Here is a 21,184-nt window from a genome sequence, read left to right as displayed (position 1 = left end):
GTATTGAGTACAAGAGTTGGCAGGTAATGTTACAGTTGTATAAGACTTTGGTTCAGCCACATTTAGAGTACTGCATACAGTTCTTGTCACCACATTTCCAAAAGGATCTGGATACATTGGAGAGGGTGCACAGGAGGTTCACCAGGATGTTCTCTGGTATGGAGGGCGCTAGCTATGAAGAAAGGTTGAGTAGATTAGGATTACTTACATTAGAAAGACAGAGATTGAGGGGGGATTAGATTGAGGTCTACAAAATCATGAGGGGTATAGACAGGGTGGATAGCAAAAAGCTTTTTCCCAGAGTGGGGGACTCAATTACTAGGGGCCATGAGTTCAAAGTGAGAGGAGGAAAGTTTAAGGGAGATATGCGTGGAAGGTTCTTTATGCAGACAGTGGTGGGTGCCTGGAACGCATTGCCAGTGGAGGTGGTAGACACAGACACAATGGTGTCTTTTAAGATGTATCTGGACAGGTACATGGATTGGCAGGGAAGAAAGGGATACAGACCCTTAGAAAACAGATGACAGGTTTAGACACAGGATCTCAATCGGCACAGGGTTGGAGGGCCGAATGGTCTGTTGCTGTGCTGTAATTTTTTCTGTTCTTTGTTCTTTGTTCTCATTTGTGTTAAACCTTGTAATTATTTATTTCAGTTAATTCAGGTGTTGGTTGAAGATGAGCCAAGTAAGAGTACTCTCAAACTGAATCTGTCATTAGGGAAGAAAGCAGTTGTTACCTTAAAGAATGGCCAGACATTTGAAATCCACACTTCCAAGATGCAGCAACATGTAGCTGGTGATGTGCAAACGTGAGTGATTCGTGAAGTGTACAGAAAAGATTTTCAAAGCACCAAAATAGCACTGTTAGTAGATAAGCATGTCTGGGAATGGAACTATCCCATTACTAATGTGTAAATTTAACCAACTTTAGAGATTTAAGATTGTTTTTAAAAAATGTTGATTTTAGTTAGCATAATTTATGAAAATTTGATAAATTGAACAGAAATGGAGCCAAGGATTGGGGAATCAAAAATATGATGGGGCGTGGAATGTGTTGCAAAACGATTCATTATATTAAATTTCTACAACTGTGAATGGAAAATCCATCGTCCATTACAGAGATGCAACAACCCTTCCATCTACCAAAGCCCTGTCCCAAAATATACTATTGTGAACTGGAGTTTTCGCTTTTGTTTCGTTTCTTAATAGCTGATGTAACCACCAAATGTAATCAAATTTCACTTATATACTAAGTTAATTCAAGAAAACATTAAACAATCATAATATTCATTAAATGGTCTTTCTTATTTTTAATTATTTTTTTAAATGACGAAGCCCGGCAAACACCGGCTCCAGTTAGCGGCTCGTACAGTTAGGAGGAGTCTCTTTTACTAAAACTTACTAATCTCTTTTATTTACTTATTATGAAAAGGTACATGTATGGCTTATACATTAGACAATATGTTCTCCCAAAAGAACCAGGACCTATTTGTACACTCACAAAGGTCTCTAACACTTACAGAATAATCACAAAAAGAACTAGAACCTATTTGTACACCCACAAACGGCTACTAACACTTTCGGAATAATCACAGAATATAAAAGTCAAATATCCATGCCGAATAGCCGCAGTGATGCCGAAGACTGATGTTGGCCAGACGCCGCACTTGATACTGAGGTCACCACGTTCCTACGATGGATGTGCACTTCTGCGAAAGTTGATCTCCAGAGTTTTCGCTGGCTGCATGTCCCGAGGGTCTACCTTTATCCTTTTTTGTTACCTTTCTCAAGTTGTGTTGTCTTTTTCCTGTCGGCTCAGGCTAATTCAATTATTGCATGTCTTTACCTTACTGGCCATGGACCGGACAATTAGGTCGCATTACGTCATTTCCCCTCATCCAAATAAGACTTTTGCATTACCTCGTCTTTCTTACATTTTTTTTGCAGAACTTTGTTGGCACCAAGTGGTTATGACCGGCTCAGGCCAGTTCCTAGGTCTGGGTTATCCTAAGTTCACAAGCTGCTTCTTTCTTTATATCAGCATTTATTTATATCTAATATCTCCTTTTGGCGACTAGCATCCCCCGTCTCCACCTTTCGCTCCAGCCTCTCGTCAGCATCTCCCAGGCAATGAAGTCAGAAGCTTGTGTACCTACCTCTCTCTCTCTGTCTCTCTTTGCAGCCCCTGCCGAACATGACTAATTGTCTACAATATAGAACGGAACCTAGTTTGAGGCAAACCGATAAGAAAATCCCATGTATAATTTACTAATCTGTGCTGAGTTAGCTGATCATTTCCAGGGTAGTACTGGGAACAATAATTGACCCCAGTAGCCCAAGCTAGGATAAAAACCAGCTATCATTCTAACTTCAGGAAAATGTGCATTTCTACAAATTAGGTAAAAACAAGAATGAACTTGACAGGTGTTCTTCAAGGTTTGCTCACACTCACAGTAAACAAACAAACAAATGAAATAGGAACTGAAGAAAGTATTTGGCCCCTGAAGCCTGGTCCATCATTCAATGAGAACAAAGAATAATGCAGCTCAGAAACAGGCCCTTCAGCCCACCAAGCCTGTGCCAATTCCTACTCCTTATTTAGACTTGCTATCTATTATCCACACGTGGTGTTTATCCTACTCACCTCCTGCTCACTTGTCTATCAAGATTGGTCTTACGCGTTACTGATGTGCCTACTTCCACCATCTCGACTAGCAGTGTGTTCCAAGCATCTACCAGCCAGTGTGTGAAAACTTTGCCCACACTTCTCCCTTAAACTTTCTCCCTCTCATTCTGAATCTGTGCCTTCTTGGAGTTTACTTTTCCACCTGGGAAAAAGTCTCTGACTGTCCACCCTATCTATGCCTCTCATAATTTTGTAGACTTCTTTCTGGTTTCCCCTTAGCCTCCGTCTTTCCAGTGAAAACAATCCAACTCTATCCAACCTCTCCACATACCTAAAACCCTCCAGACCAGGTAACATCCTGGTAAACCTTTTCAGCACCTTCTCCACAACATCCATAATGTCCTTCTGGTAGTGTGGTAACTAGAACTGCACAGTGTTATAAATGTGGTCTAACTAAAATTTTATAAAGCTGTAATATAACTTGCCAAGTTTCATATTTAATGCCCCAACCAATAAAAGCAAGCATGCTGTATTCCTTCTTGACCACCATATCCACCTGAGTAGCCACTTTCAGTGCCCAGGTCCCTCTGAATGTCAATGCTCCTAATAGTTCTGCCATTTATTGTATAATTCTCACCTGAATTTGATTTTCTAAAATGCATCACCTCAAATTTGTCTGGATTAAATTCCATCTGCCATTTCTCTGCCCAAATCTGAAATCTATTTCCATCTTGCTGTATCCTTTGCCAATTCTCTTCACTATCTGAATCTCCAACAATTTTGGTGTCATCCACAAATTTACTAATCAGACCACCTACATTTTCCTCCGGCTCATTTATTTATACTACAAACAACAAAGGTCCCAGTACTGATCCCTGTGGAACAGCACTAGTTACTGATCTCCATTCTGAAAAACACCCTTCCACTGCTACTCTCTGTCTTCTATGACCAAGCCAGGTCTGTATCCACCTAGCCAGTGCACCTTGGATCTCATGAGACTCTATCTTTGTATTAGCTTGCCTTGAGGTACCTTATCAAATGCCTTACTAATGTCCATGTAGACAACATCCACTGCCCTTCCCTCATCAATCATTCTTGCTACCTCCTCAAAAAAACTCAATCAAGTTGGTGAGACATGACCTTCCCTGCACAAAACCATGCTCCCTATCACTAACAAGTCCATTCACTTCCAAATGTGAATAGATCCTGTCTTTCATCTACACCTCAATAACTTTTGATTCCCTTGCCTATGCCATCTACCTCTGTCTTAAAAAATATTCAACGACCTTATTTCCACTACCCACTGAGTCACTGAGTTCCAAGTTGCACAATCTTTTGAGGGAAAGACATCACTGTCCTAAAAGACCGACCCCTAATTTAAGAGCCTGCTTCTGGTTTGACCCGTAAGAGGAAACGTCCACTTCATCATGACTATTCAGTTCAATTGAGTCACTCTCAGTCCTTTGAACTCCAATGGAAATAAGTTTATCCTGTCCCATGTATTCATATAAGAAAACACACCCATTTCATGTATCAATCTAGTAAATCCCTAATGAAATATTTCTACCGCACTGACATCATTTCTTAGTAAGAAGGCCAAACCTGTAGACAGATTTTGAGATGTGATCTTACCAATGCTGTATAACTGAAGCACAACATTGTCACTTTTATGTTCAGTCCTCTAATAATAAGGGATAGCATCCCATTAGCCTTCCTGATGATATGCTGTATCTGTATACTAACTTTTTGTGACTCAATTATTTATCCACCTAAACCCCTCTGGACCTTGGAATTCTTCAGTTGTTGTCCATTTCATTAATATTCTTTTACATTCTTTCTGCCAAAGTAAACAACTTCATATTTACAAGGAGTCTAAGCCCCACAATTCTCCCTTCCAAACTGGGTGTGAAATTCAAATGTGGTGCGATCACTGCTAGCTGGGGATGTTTTAACTCTGAGGTCATTAACTAATCCCGTCACATTACAGAATACTAAATCTAATATAACCTGCTCTCTGGTCAGTTCCAAAACATGCTATTCTCTTATACTATCTTGAAAGCATTTGATGATTTTCTCAACCAGGTTACTATTCTGATTAGTCCACTTTATATATAGTTTAAAGTCACCCATAATTATTTCCATCCTTTTATCACAACACTTAATATTTCCTGAACCAAAGCAAAGTTGCTGGAAAAGCCCAGCAGGTCTGGCAGCATCTGCGACAGAAAAAGCAGAATTAACATTTTGAGTCCAAACTAATGTTTAAAACAGAAAGTGTTTTAGACTAGTGTTTTAAACCTAAATGATGGCAGTCAATGGGTATGAAAGCTGAGCTATCTGAAGTGAACGGGCATACAATGCTAGGGGCGAGTTTAATACAGACACAATGGATAACGTTTAAGGGCAATTTAACCGTGCAAACATGAGTAGCAATTGGTCAGAAAATAAAGAATGGAATAGAATGCCTCAAGTTTAATCAGGTAAAGAAATTGGAGTATGAGAGAAAGCTTGTAAGGAAAACAGCAAGAGTTTCGACAGATACTTAAAAAGGGAAAAGTAAGTAAAGTGAGTGTTATTCTTCCAGTGAGTGAGAATGTGGAATTAAAGAGGATATGTTAGATAAAATTCAGTATTATTCTGATTTCATTATAGAGCTTTAAATCAGAACAGTTCTGAGGAAGGGTCACCGAACCTGAAACATTAACTCTGTTTTTTCCTTCACAGATGCTGCCAGACCTTCTGAGCTTTTCCAGCAACTTTGCTTTTGTTCCTGATTTACAACAATCACAGTTCTTTTGGTTTTTACTTAATAGTTCCTCTTCTATACTTTTTCCTATGTAGTGATTAATGTTAGGAGGCCTGTAGACCACACCCACTAGTGAGTAATCTCCCATACAATTTTCATCTCCACCAAAACCAATTATACATCCTGTTCACCTGAATCAAAGTAATTTCTAACTATTTCACAAATGCTATCATTGATTAACAACACTACCTGTCTCCCTTTACCTAACTTTCTATTATTTATGGTATTGTATGCCCCTCAATATTCAGGACTCAATCCTTGTCATTCTGCAACCAAATCTCCATAATGGCTATCAGATCATATTTATTTACTTCAGTGTGTGCTAATGAATTTTAATTCATTTATAGTTTTCATTTATCTATGTTAATAAGGATTGAACAGTTGCCTGGGTAGTAAATTACTATCTCCTCTATAACGTTTTCCAGCCGGAACAAGTCATTTGGTTATTATCTATTTTCAATCTGATCATAGTTGTCACATGATTTCACCATCACATTCTTCCACTTGCCAGTTTCCATAAATCGTTGTGCATTGTCACTCTTCCATTCATATTACAGCTGGGACCCATTCTACTAACTGAGAAGACTGAACTTGAATCAGGCAACTAACTAGCCCTCTTTATTGATGAGCTCATTAAAAACGTTAAAACCTTTGAGTGAGGAGTACAGTGTAGGAATAATATTGAAGTTTCAGACAAATTACAAGGCAGATTTCCTTGAATTCTACCTGATATGAGGAAATGCAAAAAGAAATAACTTTTAAAAATTGAATATTTTTCATCAGAATAGCTGATGATTGTTGATATAATAAAAATATGTAACATTATGAAAAATGATAGACGGACGCAAACTCGCACCAGCAATGGATATGTCTGAACTGAGGGGCCATATGTACAGGTTCAAATGTCAGGGATTTAGAACAGAATACAAGCAAGATGAATGCAAGGGAACTGACAATTAGCAGTTGAAGCAAAAAACATGCCAATAGTCAAGAATAAATTTGATAAATGGATAAATGAAGAGGGATGAAAAAATATAGGACCTCTTTCAATTGGGTGGGGACATATACCAGATCTTACAGGTCTCCTCTTTGAACTGTAATTAGAGGTTAATGAAACTGAATCTATTTATTCATGTGAAGATGACAAAACCCACTTGCATTTATGTAGCACTATTTTGTAGTATGTAATATTATGTAGTATGTCCCAAAAAAACAACAACACGACTGGACCGTTTCTATGTACCTTGTAGACCTTTGTGTACGAGTCTACAATATACTGGGCAGATAACTACCCAGACTTAACCTTTCCAATACAATAATTTAAGAAGTGCAGCAAAAAACGCTTGAAACAAAAAAGTCCCACTTCATGTTCCTTTATGGAGAGAATTATTGTACAGTCAACCAAGTTGATTTTATTCCCCTTTCTTTGTAGATGGGAATGCAAGTTTACTTCAGTTAGTTTGCCCACTTCAATATCTGAGAAAGAACAACAGTAAAAACAATCACCTTCAGAGTTTTTCCCCAAGATCACACACTAACTTGCGTATATGTCACCATCCCTTCATTGTCACAGTCAAAATTCTAGAATCTTCTACCTAACACCAACATGTGAGAGCAATCACCACAAAGGAAAGCAAAATACTGCAGATGCTGGAAATCTGAAGTAACAATAGATAGCGGTGGAGAGCCTCAGGAAGGCTGGCAGCAAGAAACAGTTCATACCTGAAGAAGAGTCATATTAGACTTTAAACATTAGTCTGTTTATTTATTGATATTAAATCACCACCAAAGATCAAAGCAGTTCAAAGGACAGTTCACCATTATTCTCTCAGTATTACAAGTGCAGCAGATGATGATGGATGATCAGTTCCTCTGAGCTCCTTCCTGCAGGAAACAGTGTCATTAGTGGCTGGGGGAAGTGAGAACAGGAGCTATGAGCAAGGGACAAAGAAAAGGAACAGAAGACCAGGATTTGTGAGCAGGAAGCCTGTGGTGGTACTTAGAGGATCACGGGGGATTGGACCAGGTGTGTAACTGCTGGGAGAAGTTTCATGGACAGTCAGACAAAGTGACAGTGAAAAGGGCAGCAAGCAAGCATTGGAGCAGACTGTCAGATGGTCAGGGGTCAGCACTGAACAACAAAGGCCATGAATAAAACAGACCATAGCCATTGATGGTGCCTAAACACTGGGAAGTGATGGTGAAGTGAGCCAAATAAATGAAAGAGATAGAGGGTTTAAGAGAAGGCCTACAAAGCAAAAGGATATGACAGCTTTACAACCCATCTATTTGGTTAACAATAACTGGATTGGGACAAGAAGGGACAAAATATATAAACATAGAAATCACCACCAAATAGGTTCAAAAGGGCAAAGGGATGGTAAAAAGAGAAAATTCATGACTTTTTACTTGAATACCTTTGGTATTCATAACAAAATAAACTAAATAATACACAAGTAGAGGTTAATGGATGCGATCTTACACCCATTATTGAGAGATAGTTACAAGGAGATAAAAATTTGTAGCAGAATATTCTGAGGTATGTGACTTTTCAAAAGGATAGACAGGAAGGAAAGGATGGTTGGGTAGTTTTGTTATTATGAGATGGAATAAATACAATAGCTAAAAATGATCTTGGATCAGAATATGTGGAATCCATTTGGGGATATGTCAGAAATAACCAGGGAAGCAATTACTGGTGGGAGTAGACTATAAATAGACCTAACAGTAGCTATCCTGTACGATAGAGAATGTATAAGGTGATAATGAAGGTATGCAGAAAAGGCAGTGCATTAACCATGAGTGATATTAATCTTTATGTAGATTGAAAAAGACAAATTGTTTCTCGAGCAATACATTCTAGATCCAACCAGGGATCAGACTGAAAGATTTCCTAGAGACTGTGATTATAACAGAGAAGAATTAAGCACTTAATTTGAGACTGATAAGCTTAGGTCAGAAACAACTATGCTGAATTGAAATTAGAGTAATTTTGAAGGAATGAGAGCAGAAATAGCTGGGGAAAAACTGTGAAAGGAGTTTAGCAAGGATGGTTGAAGAATAGCAGATGTTTAAGAAAATAGTTTATAACTCATCCCATTGAGAAAGAAAGATTCTTGGAAGGGGATAAGCTTATCATTGTTAACCAGGAGAGTTAAGAATAGAACCAAATTGAAAGAAAAAAAATACCAAGTGGAAAAAATTAGAGATATGCCAGACGGTCAGGAAAATTTTAAAAATCAGGAAAAGATAACCAAAAGAAAATAAAGAGGGTGAAAATAAAATTTGAGTACAAACTTCCAAATGATATCAAGACGGATAGAAAGAGGATGATTAAATATATAAAAAGAAGCAGAGAAGTCAAAGTGAACATAAGCCCCTTAAAGAATGAGGCTGGAGAAGTAATAATAAGGAACAGGCAAATGACAGAGGAGTTGAATAAATACTTTGCATCAGTCTTCACAGTAGAAGACACTAATAGCATTCCAAAAATACTAAACTGATTTGATTTATCATAGTCACGTGTACCTAAGAACAGTGAAAAGTTTTGTTTCGTGAGCAGTACAGGCAAATCAAAGCAAACAATGACATACCGATCACAGAGTGCTCAGACAGAGTGAAACATATGACGTTACGGCTGGTCAGGAGGTGCGCAACGCAAGATCAACATTAGCAAGATCAACATTATTTGAAGTTAGAGAGGTCCATTCATCAGTCTAATAACAGTAGGGAAGAAGCTATTTTTGAACCTATTGGTTTGTGTATTCTAGCTTCAGTATGTTTTGCCTGATGGAAGAGGTTGGAAGAGAGCATTACCAGGGTGGGAGGGGTCTTTGATGATGCTGGAAGCCTTTCCACGGCAACAAGTTGTGCAGGTTAGGAGGATTGGCCAAGCTAAATTGTCTGAAGCGTACAGGAATGTGCAGGCTAGATGGATTAGCCATAGTAAATGCAGGGTTATGGGAATAGGATAAGGGGTTGGATGTGGGTGGGATTCTCTTCGTAGGGTTGGTGCTGACTTGATGGGCTGAATGGCCTCTTTCTGCACTGTCAGGATCCAATAACTAATACTAGGTAAACTAATGGGACTAAAAGCCAATAACTGCCCTGGACTTGTGGGATGCATCCATTTGAAAGCAAGGAATTTCCTGAGATAATGGATGCACTGGTAGTAAACTTCCAAGAATCCTTAGATTCTGGAAAAGTGGCAGAGGATTGGAAATCTACCATCATAACACAGTCATTCAAAAAAAATAGAGATAAAGAACAGACAACTATAGACCAATGAGCTTAGTACCCGGTACTGGGAAAATGATAGTTTATTGTATAAAGAACGTCAGAGCAGAGCATTTATAAATATACATAATATAATCAAGCCACGTCAGCACGGCTTCATGAAAAAGGTATCATTCCTGACAAATTTATTCAGTTCTTTGAAGAGGTAACTGTCCAGAGAGATAAGGAAGATCCAGTGGATGCAATATATTTAGATTTCCAGCTGTTTTTCCAAAAGGATGTGAGATAAGAGCCCATGGTGTTAGGGGTTATATATTAGCGTGCACAGAGGATTGGCTATCTGATAGAAGACAGAGATTTGGGATAAAGGAAGTATTCTCTGGATGATTTGATTGAATTCTATTTGATTTGATTTGATTTATAATTATTGCATGTATCTAAGTGTTTTGTTTTGCATGCAGTACAGGCAGATCATAACATACAGAGCTTGAACAGAGATAGGAATAAAAAGTTACACTGCAAAGAAAGTGCACAAAAAGCAAGATCAACACTAGATTTGAAATTTGAGAGGTCCACTCAGAAATCTAATAAGAAGCTGTTCTTGAACCTGTTGGTACATGTGTTTAAGTTTTTGTATTTTCTGCCTGATGGAAGAGGTTGGAAGAGATTTTAATTGGGGTGGGAGGGGTCTTTGATGATGTCGGCTGCCTTTACATGGCAATGAGAAGTATAGATGGAGTCAATGGGTGGAAGGTTGGCTTGTGTGAAGATCTGGGCTGAGTTCACAACTTTCTGGATTTTCTTATGGTTCAATGTAGAGCAGTTGCCACACCAAGTCTGATGCAGCTGGATAGAATGCTTTCACTGGCACATCTGTAAAAGTTGGTGAAGGTTCTATGGATATGCTGAATTTGCTTAGCGACCTGAGGAAGAAGAGGCGTTGTTGTGCCTTCTTGACTGTTGCCAGGACAGATTGGTAATCATCACTCCTAGGAACTTGACGGTCTCAACTATCTCCATCTTAGCTCCATTGATGTAGATACGGACATGCCTTGCTTCCTGAAGTTGATGACCAACTCTTCAGTTTTGCTGACATTGAGGGAGAGATTGTTATCTTTGCACCGTATCACCAAGCACTCTCTTTCTTTCCTATATTCTGTCTCGTCATTGTTTGATATTCGACCTACAAGGTTGGTGTTGTCAGTGAATGTTAGATGGAGTTTGTACAAAATTTGACCGCACAGTCATTAGAGTACTGGGAGTACAGTAGGGGGCTGCGTACACATCCTTGCAGGGCACGAGTGCTGAGGATTGTCACAGAGGAGGATGGCAACCTGTATAGTGGGGTGGCACAGGAATCAGTGTTGGGGCCATAATTATATTTTTCTATTCATTGTGTGATGTGGGCGTCACAGGCTGGCCAGCATTCCTTACCCATCCCTAGTTGCCCTTGAGATGGTGGTGGTGAGCTGCCTTCTTGAACGGCTGCAATCTACCTGCTGTAGGTTGACCCCCAGTGCTACTAGGAGGGAATTGCAAGATATTGACTCAGCAACAGTGAAGGAATGGCGATACATTTCCAGGTCAGGATAGTGAGTGGCTTGGATGGGAACTTGAAGGTGATGATGTTTCAATATGTCTATTGCCCTAGTCCTTCTAAAGAAAGTGGTCAACGGTTTGGAAGGTGCTGCCTGAGGATCTTTGGTGAATTTCTGCAGTGCATCTCGTAGATGGTACACACTGCTGCTACTGAGCGTTGATGGTGGAAGGAATGGATGATTGTAGATGTAGTGCCAATCGAGTGGGCTGTTTTGTCCTGGATGGTGTCAAGATTCTTGAGAGTTGTTGGGTCTGCACTCATCCGAGCAAGTGGAGGATATTCCATCATGCTCCTGACTTGTGCCTTGTGTGGACAGGCTTTGAGGAATCAGGAGTTGAGTTACTTGCCACAGTATTCCCAGCTACTGTCCTCCTCTTGTAGCCACTGTGTTTATGTGGTGAGTGCAATTGAGTTTCTAGTCAATGGTAACCCCCAGGATGTTGATAGTGGGGGATTCAGTGATGGCAACACTATTGAATGTCAAGGGATGGTGGTTAGATTGTCTCTTATTGATGGTCATAGCCTGGCATTTATGTGGTGTGAATGTCACTTGCCACTTGCCAGCCCAAGCCTGGATATTGTCCAGATCTTGTTGCATTCAGGCATGGACCACTTCAGTATCTGACAAGTCGCGAATGGTGCTGAACATTTTACAATCATTGGTGAATATCCCCACTTCTGACCTTATGATGGAGGGAAGGTCATTGATGAAGCAGCTGAAGATGGTTGGGCCTAGGACACTACCCAGAGGAACTCCTGCAGAAATGTCCTGGAGCTGAGATGACTGACCTCCAACAACCACAACCATCTTCCTATATGTCAGGTATGAATCCAACCACAGGAAAATTTACCCCGTGATGCCCGTTGATTCCAGTTTTGCCAGGGCTCCTTGATGCCACACTCAGTCGAATGCAGCCTTGATGTCAAAGGCTGACACTCTCACCTCACCTCTGGGATTCAGCTCTTTTGTCCATGTTTGAACCAAGGCTGTAATGTGATCAGGAGCTGAGTGGCCCTGGTGGAACCCAAACTGGACTTCACTGAGCAGGTTATTGCTGAGCAGGTGCTGCTTGATAGCACTGTTGATGATACCTCCCATTACTTTACTGATGATGGATAGTAGACTGATGGGGCGGTAATCGGCTGGGTTGGATTTGTCCTGCTTTTTGTGTACAGGACGTACTTCGACAATTTTTCACATTGTCGGGTAAATACTGGTGTTGTAACTATATTGGAACAGCTTGGCTAGGGGAACAGCAAGTTCTGGAACATAAGTCTTTGGAATGTTGTCAGGGGCCGTAGTTTTTGCAGTATCCAGTGACTCCAATCATTCCTTGCTATCACATGGAGTGAATCAAATTGGCAGAAGACTGGTATCTGTAATGCTGGGGACCACTGGAGGAGGCCAAGATGGATCATCCACTTGGCACTTCAGGCTGAAGATTGCTGCAAATGCTTCAGCCTTTTTTTTGCACTGATGAGCTGTGTTCTTCCATCCTCCACCAGTGAGCTGTTTAATTGACCACCACCATTCACGACTGGATATGGCAGGACTGCAGAGCTTAGATCTGATCCATTGGTTGTGGGATCATTTAGCTCTGTCCATCACTTGCTGCTTTCGCTGTTTGGCATGCAAATAGTCCTGTTTGGTGGCTTTACCAGGTTGACACCTCAGCTTCAGGTATGCCTGGGACTACTGCTATGCCCTCTGCACTCTCCATTGAACAAGATTTGATGCTCTGGCTTGACGGTAATGGTTGAGTGGAGAATATGCTGGGCCATGAGGTTATAGATTGTGCTGGAGTACAATTCTGCTGCCGTTGATGGCCCACAGTGCCTCACGGATGCCTAGTCTTGAGTTGCTAGTGTCTGTGCGAAATCTGTCCCATTCAGCATGGTGATGGTGCCACATAACACGATGGAAGTTATTCTCAATGTGAAGAAAAGGACTGTGTGATGGTCACTCTTACTGATACTGTCATGGGCAGATGCATTTGCAGCTAGCAGATTAGTAAGGATGAGTTCAAGTATGTTTTTCCCTCTTGTTGGTTCCCTCACCACCTGCCGCAGATCCAATCTAACAGCTATATCCTTTAGGTCCCGACCAGCTCAAACAGTTGTACTGCTGCCGAGCCACTGTTGGTGGTGGACATTGAAATACCCCACCCAGAGTACATTTTGTGCCCTTGCAATCCTCAGTGCTTCCCCTAAGTGTTGTTCAATAATGAGGAGTACTGATTCATCAGCTGAAGGAGAACAGTTTGTGGTAATCAGCAGGAGGTTTCCTTGCCCATGTTTTCTTTAACCTGAAGCCATGAGTCAATGTTGAGGACTCCCAGAGCAACACCCTCCCAACTGTATACCATTGCGCTGCCCCCTCTGCTGGTTGTGTCCTGCCAGTGGAACAGGACATATCCAGGGATGGTGATGGTGGTGTCTAGGACACTGGCTGTTAGGTATAATTCTGTGAATATGATTATGTCAGGCTGTTGCTTGACTGGTCTGTGAGATAGCTCTCCCAATTTTGGCCCTAGCCCTCAGATGTTAGTGAGGAGGACTTTGCAGGGTCAACAGGGCTGTTTCTGCTGTTGTCTTTTCCTGTGCCTAGATCAATGCCAGGTGAGACTTTGTAGTGATTGATACAATTGAATGTCTTGCTAGGCTACTTCAGAGGTCAACTGAAAGTCAACCACATTGCTGTGTGTCTGGAGTCACATGTAGGCTAGACCAGGTGAGGGTAGCAGATTTCCTTCCCTGAAAAACATTAGTGAACCAAACGGGTTTTTCAGACAACCAACAATGATTTCATGGTGTTCAATAGATTCTTAATTCCAGACTTTTTTTCCCCACGTCTGCCATGTTGGGATTTGAACCCAAACATCAGCTGGGTTTTTGGATCAATAGTCTAGTGATAATTCCACTTGGCCATTACCTACAATATATATTAATGACTTGGACAGCATAAGTGAATGTATTACAGCCAGAATCCCGGATGGCACGAAAAGATAGGAAGACAACTAGAGAGGAAGATACACAAAGAGTCTTCAGAAGAATATAGACAGGTAAAGTGAATGATTAAAAGAAAACTTGGCAGATGGAATATGACATAGGAAAACGTCAGGTTGTGCACTTTAGCAGGAACAAAAGCGGAGCTGAGTATTATTTAAATGAAGAAAGTTTGCAAAACACTGTATTCAAGAGAGGATAGGGAGTCCTCATGCATGAATCACAAAAAGTTAGCACACAGCATTCACAACAGTAAGGAAGGAAAATTGAATGGTGGCCTTTATTTCAAAGGGAATGGCGTATAAAAGTGGAGAAGTCTTGCTATAACTGAAAAAGGCAGTAGTCAGATACCACCTAAAATATCATGAACAGTCTTGGTTCCCCTATTCAAGAAGAGGTATATTGGCATTTGAGTAGTCTTATGAGAGGAGTTGAATAGATTGGGCCTGTATTCATTGGAGTTCAAAAAGTTCCGAGGAGACTTTATTGAAATATGCATAATTCTTTGGGGCTTGACAGAGAAAATGCATAAAGATTGTATCTTTTTGAGGGAGAATCTAGGACCAGAGGGCATAATCTCACCCAGTTAGGACAGAGATGAGGAGGATTCCTTCTCTCAGAGGACAGTGAATCTGTGGAATTTGTGAAATCACAGAGGTTGAGTTGTGAAGTATATTCAAGTCTGAGATAGACAGATGCTTAATCAATGGAATCAAGGGTTATGGGAAATAGCAAGAAGGTGGAGTTGAGAATTATTAGATTACCTTTGATCTCATTGAATAGTGAAGCAGACTTGATGGGCTGAATGGCTTATATTCTGTTCCCATGTCTTGTGGTCTTCTGGTCTTGACGTGTAGGAGACCTAGATGAACATCTGGGCAAAACCTCTGAGTTTGTGGATGATGGGGAGAGAAACATCCCCATTATGTCTGGGTGGTGAGGTCATCGGTTTTGCATGGTCACAGAAAGTTAGTAGTAGGAGTTCCTCCAACTGAACACATTGCCTGACCGATTAGAAGGCAGAAGTTAAGCTCTACAATAATATTTACAAGTGTCTGTAACATCAGACAAGTATCCATTGTAAATTTTTAATTCTTCTAACTTATGCTTTTCCATTCATATTTTTAAAGGCTTGTTGCCAGTGCAATAAAGAATCCCTCCTTTATAGTTCTTGTGCAGTATGTGTGTTTAAATCCCCTGTTACAGTGGGGATGGGCAATAAATGTGGCTTTTCTTGCTTTACCATACCAGAGATCTAAATTTTGCACAAACATCAATAATTAAGCTTCGGACACCATTTCTTCATATAATTTAAGCCCAGAGTGAAAATCTACTGCCACTAAGTCATGTAAGATGCATATACTCGAACAAAAGCATAGCTGGAAGACTCTTCCCTCCATATCTGCTAACAGGATGCAAATAAAATCAAATGGTGAAAAAGTTAATAAAATATTTTAATTGGCTTGCCAGGAAATTTGGAACTCATCAGCCCTGGACTTAATTAGAAACTCTGGGATGCTTGCTGGAACACGGAGAGCCGCATGAAATGAAAAGAAAGCTTTTATAACAGTTCTTAGCTTTGAAGAGCAGTTGAGGGGCCCAACAATTGATTGGACATTACAACTTAAAGACTGATGATTCCACAAGTTGCCAGAGTCTGTGAGAAAAGTTAGTGTATATACATTTAGTAAGGGGGAATGTGTGACAATTTTCCCTTATTTTCTGAGAGGCACATCATCACAATGGTTTCCAAACTGGGGTCTGCAGACTTCTGAAGGTCCACAACGTAATGTGGAAGTAGCTTATGGGGCACAGCCTTACAGATAGCCGTCTCAGTGACTGTAGGTGGACCTGAACCAAACCAAGAAGTAAGGAGCAGACTGTAGCACAACATATGCAATGCTTAGAGATTTGGCTGGCTAAGGGGAGTGTATGTACTGGAGCACTGAGAGCAGCACAAAGATTCATACATGTCACATTTTTAAACTATTTTATGGGAGGTAGGAATTACTGACGGGCCAACGTTTATTGCTAGCCCATTTCTAATTGCTCTTGCGAAGGTAATAGTGAACATCTTCTTGGAATGAAGTTTCTGAGGAAGTGTTAGGTGTGGGCACAGTTACAATATTTAAAAGACATTTAGATTAGTGCATGAATAGGAAATGTTTGGAGGGACATGGGCCAGGAGGAGGCAAGTGGGACTAGTTTAGTTTGGGATTATGTTTAGCATGGACCATTTGGACCGAAGGGTATATGTCGGTGCTGTATAGCTCCATGACTATATAACTGCTGCCAAACAATGGTGGGTCAGTAAATGCTCATTTCTGTTAGGATGGGAGTTCCAGATATTTGAGACTGCAACAGTGAAATAAATTAATCTTTTAGTAAAGATATCTCTTGCCTTAAAGGTTAGGTGGATCGACCATGGTATATTGCCCTGTAGTGTCCATGGGGATAGGGTAAGGGAGCTGGATCTCAGTGGGATGCTCTTCAGGGCATTGAGGGTAACTCAGCGGGTCTAACGGCCTCTTTCCACTCTATAGGGATTCTATGAAAATCACTCCAGGCTTCTTTCTGGTGGCACAGAGAATTAAAATACATTTTGCTAACATATGGAGACTGCAACTCTTCAATTTGCAAATATTGCCATGAGCTGCCTTTTAGCTCTAATCGTATATTTGCCTATATATTAAATATCAGGTGGAATTTATTGTCATTGTTAAAGGAGTGCCCTCGCCTTCCATTTCCTTTGCAAACCCACAATTTTTACAAGACGGTGAGTAATCTTGATGCAAAATGAATCGTTTTATAATAAGATTGAGAAAGGAAAAATATAACAGGGGTACAGTTTTGCCAGGTATACTTCGCAAACAACGATTTCTCCTTTTATTCCAAGCTGGGCGGTTTGGAAGGTAGGGCAATAAAATGTGAGGCTGGATGAACACAGCAGGCCCAGCAGCACCTCAGGAGCTCCTTAGGTGCTGCTGGGCCTGCTGTGTTCATCCAGCCTCACATTTTAGTATCTTGGATTCTCCAGCATCTGCAGTTCCCATTATCACTTGGAAGGTAGGGCGCTGCTCATGGATTGAAAGATGCCAAGAGTGGAAGAAGGTTTGGTCTTGCCGGCAGATGGTGCTGCTTTGAATGTCAGTGCAGGCTGTGTTCTCTCGGCTGTTTTGTTGAAAGACTGTTTACAGGCAAACATCCAGGCGCCTCGGTGAGTGAGCTGGTCTGCGTTTTTCTGGGGGAGAGCCATGCCAATGTTGCTGTCGCTCTCCTCCCTTGCCTTCCTGTTGGTTTGCCTGGTGCATTGCAGCCGCGGCTATGTGATCGTTAACTCGGTGTCCTGGGCGGTTACCAACCAAGAGGAAGCAGTGTCCGCCGAGGTGGACGAGGAGGTCGAGGTGGACGTGCTGCCCAACCGCCTGTTCGAGAGCAGCAGCAGCATCTGGAAAGCCTCCTACCCCGCCGCTGTCTACCAGGAGCAGGATGCAAACTCCAGGGCCGAGCTCCCCAGTCCTAAAGAGGTCCTCAGCTTCCCCTCCAGGATGTTTTCTTACCGCAGGGAAGTGCTGAGTGCGAAAGCGCCCGAGCAGGCTGTCCCCGAGCAGCCCCAGCGGGAGAAAGCGCTCACCGCCCGCTACATGGTCCACTCCAGCAACTGGGGCTTTCTGGCCACTCTCTCCACTCTAGACAAGGTACAGCAGCCACATCTTTGCACCTTTATGATGGGAGCAGCTTTAACGCTCCATTAGATAGGTTACAGGGTAACATGTGCTGTGACTACCTACCAGTACCAGGAATGAGTGTGTAAGAACTTTGCAGTCATGTTCTCTCTAGGCCAGCACTCAGTAGAGGACTTACGTTAGAGCCGGAGCAGAGGGGTTGCTGTTCTGACTAGCATGCCCCAGGGCACTGCTAGTGTTTCTAAGCTCGTACAAAATATTTGGAGTCCGACACACAATGCAACACTATTAAATCTGCACAGTACCAAATTTAGGAAGAGACTGCAGAAATTTCAAGAGAGGGGTTTGAGGTGTATTAACGGACTGAACAGTGGCACATGAAATTTAGTGCAGGCTATGTAAAGTGCTACATGTATAAACAAAAAAGGACAACGTTTGTATTCCCTACATGATTTAAGAGAGCTAGTGCAGCTAGCTAGCATTTAACTGATAGCTAGGAGCTCTGACAGCTCCCATATGCTACAGCTGCAACACATCACCTACCCAGCCATTTCTTTTCTATTGGTTAATTGATGTGGATATTAAATAATTTTAAAGTGAATTTCTTGACACTCCAGCTACAGTAATGCCTGTTGCTTTGATGAAATACCCAACATCACCTACTTGTTTACCTGTCACTTCATACTTCAGCTCTGATAGGTACAAACAGGGTGAAGGGATTTTGTGCCGTTAGTTTGTAACTCCTGCTGCTACTGCTCTTCTTACACAGGTCCCCTCTTTATGAAGTTGCTGTCCCTGCTTTCACACATTGATCCAGAATCTGCTGTCACTGCTCTCTCTTTTGCTTTTTATGCAAGTGCTCTTTGTGAAACTGCTGTCACCACTCTCCTATGTTCTTTGCGGTCATCGACCTCACACTCTTTTAGGTGCTGGTGGCTGCCTGTGGGTCTTCCTCTTTCTCTCTCTTTCAGGAAAGATGTGATAATTGCATTGAAGAAGGTACAAGAGGAGATTTAGAAGTGTGTTATCTGGACCACAACATTTTCATTATCAGAAAAGGTTGGATAGGCGAAGATATTTTTCTTTAAAACAGAGGAGGCTGAGAGTAGAACTAACTGAAGAGTGTTTAAAATTAAGAGGGGTCTAAATGGAGTGGATTGGAAAGCCCTATCCCCTGGGACGATTTGTCCAAACCAGGAGGCATATAATTTTGCTCAGAAGCAGGAGGTTTAGATTGAGGGGAATATTTTCATCCAGAGGGTGGTGATGGAGGGCAACTGTTTGAAAAGATGGAGGAGAAACCCTCAAAGTATTTGGAAATACACTTGAAATGCCTGTAATTTATAAGATTAAGGACCAAGAACTGGAAATTGGGATTAATCTAGTTGTCGTCTTTTCAGATGCTGTTGTCTCAAGGAGCCAAATGGCCTCCTTCCATCCTACAAATTTCTAAAATTCTAAGACTTAATGACCCCATGCTCCATGTTATCAGGCGGTGTGAAATTGTGGAATCTCTGAATCTGATGTGTGCCATGCTCTAGTCCCTTTACTGCCAGTGCCAGCTGGCCCTATGTAAAATATACTTGGAAAATTCGTATAAAAAGCTTCTGTAAAATGCAGTCAAGTTAGTTGGTAGTCGAATATTGAGCAAACGTCATTGTTTACCTAAGTGCTGCATCTTTCTTTTTGTTGCAATTTTCATCCAGAACAGGCTAGTTAAAAGACTACATTCTTAATTTTGTACACCTACTTGTTTTGTGCATGGATTTAACGCAAGTTATTATTTCAATCATTACATAAATGAGACAAGAGCAGAAATGCTGGAATTATTCAGCCCATATGGCAGTATTCATCAGATCCAATAAAAGGTCACATGATTTGAAATGTTAAATGGCTGGAATTTTGCTGGTCCATTGGCAGGAAGCTCAAGTGCCCAGGAGCTCAAATGAACCATTTTTAAATTTCGCCTCTCCCTGCCTTTGCTGGCATTTTTTTAGTGTGGGGAGGAGCCAGTACCATGTGAAGAGGAGCCTGTACCATGGTGGGAGACTCTCAGCCTTCCAGCAAGGATGGAGGGTAGTTGTCTCTCCTGGGTATTTTGTGATCCATAGTAGGATTCCCTAGCAGCAATAGCAATTCCTGAGGCATTGTTTGCCCTCAGAGATCCACCAGAGACTGCCTTCCTTGTCTGGGCACCTCTGGATCCCATTCTCATCAATGTGCCTCATCCTCCAGGTATGGACCTCTGATTACTAAACATCAGAGGGATGGCATAGTGGTTATGGATTACCAAATCCAGAACCTTGGGCTAATTTTTCAGAGACATGGGTTCAAATCCCACCATAGGAGAAAGTGAAATTTGAATTTGATCCAAAAAAACATAATGGAGATCATTATGACAATTGTCATAAAAACCTGTCTGATTTACTAACATGCTTCAAGGATGAACATCCAGTATCTATACGTGACTGCAGACCTACAGCAATGTGGTTGACTCATGACTGACCACTGGATGATTAGAAATGTCTATTAAATGCCTAGACATCCATTACAATTATGGCTGATAAAATAGTTCAATGCCTTTTACCCATGTTATCCCCATACGTCTGCATTGCCACTGGTTATCAGAATTCTGTCAACCTCTGCGTTAAATATACTCAAAATCTGAGCTTTCACAGCCCTCCAGGGTAGAGAATTGCAAAGACTCACAACCCTCTGATTGAAAGATTTATTCTCATTTCAGAATTAAGTGACGTTCCCTTTACTTTTAAGTTGTGGCTCTTGGTTTGAGACATCCCAACCAAGGGAAGCATCTTAACTACATTTACCCTTTAAATATTTTGTAAGTTTTGATGAGAGCATCTTTTATTCTTTGCAACTGTAAAGAATACAGGCCCAGTTTGCCCAATCTCTCTGGGTAGCCCCAACATCCTGGGAACAAGTCCGGTGAATCTTTGTTGCACTCCCTCTATGGCAATAATATCTTTCCTGAGGTAAGGTGACCAAAACTGCACACAGTATTCCAGATGCAGTCTAACCAAGCTCCTATATAACTGTAGCAAGACTTCACCATTCTCAGCTCCTCTTGCAATAAAGGCTAACACTCCGTTAGTCTCACAGCACCTTGTCTGTTAGCCTTGATTGAATCATCAACAGCAACATCTAGGTTCTTTTGTATGTTTACACTGTCCAGTATCTTACCATTTATGGAGAACTCTGCACATG

General features: G+C 41.3%; 2 protein-coding genes across 2 annotated transcripts in view; both read left to right on the top strand.

Moving 5' to 3' along the window:
* The window catches only part of LOC125453253 (DNA-binding protein RFX8-like), an 86,526-nt gene extending 84,516 nt beyond the window's left edge, over positions 1-2,010 (top strand). Inside the window, exons 12-13 of the mRNA XM_059646965.1 lie at positions 654-808; positions 1,947-2,010. Coding sequence (XP_059502948.1) covers positions 654-808; positions 1,947-2,010 — 219 coding nt within the window. The remainder of the gene's footprint in view (positions 1-653; positions 809-1,946) is intronic.
* Positions 2,011-17,355: 15,345 nt separating this feature from the next.
* creg2 (cellular repressor of E1A-stimulated genes 2) overlaps positions 17,356-21,184 on the top strand; it is a 46,771-nt gene continuing 42,942 nt past the window's right edge. The window contains exon 1 of the mRNA XM_048532713.2: positions 17,356-17,971. Coding sequence (XP_048388670.1) covers positions 17,528-17,971 — 444 coding nt within the window. The 5' untranslated portion in view covers positions 17,356-17,527. The remainder of the gene's footprint in view (positions 17,972-21,184) is intronic.

Source organism: Stegostoma tigrinum, chromosome 6 (assembly GCF_030684315.1).
Source record: "Stegostoma tigrinum isolate sSteTig4 chromosome 6, sSteTig4.hap1, whole genome shotgun sequence".
Taxonomy (NCBI): domain Eukaryota; kingdom Metazoa; phylum Chordata; class Chondrichthyes; order Orectolobiformes; family Stegostomatidae; genus Stegostoma; species Stegostoma tigrinum.
Note: the sequence above shows the minus strand (reverse complement) of the source record. Positions and strands in the feature narration are given on the sequence as shown.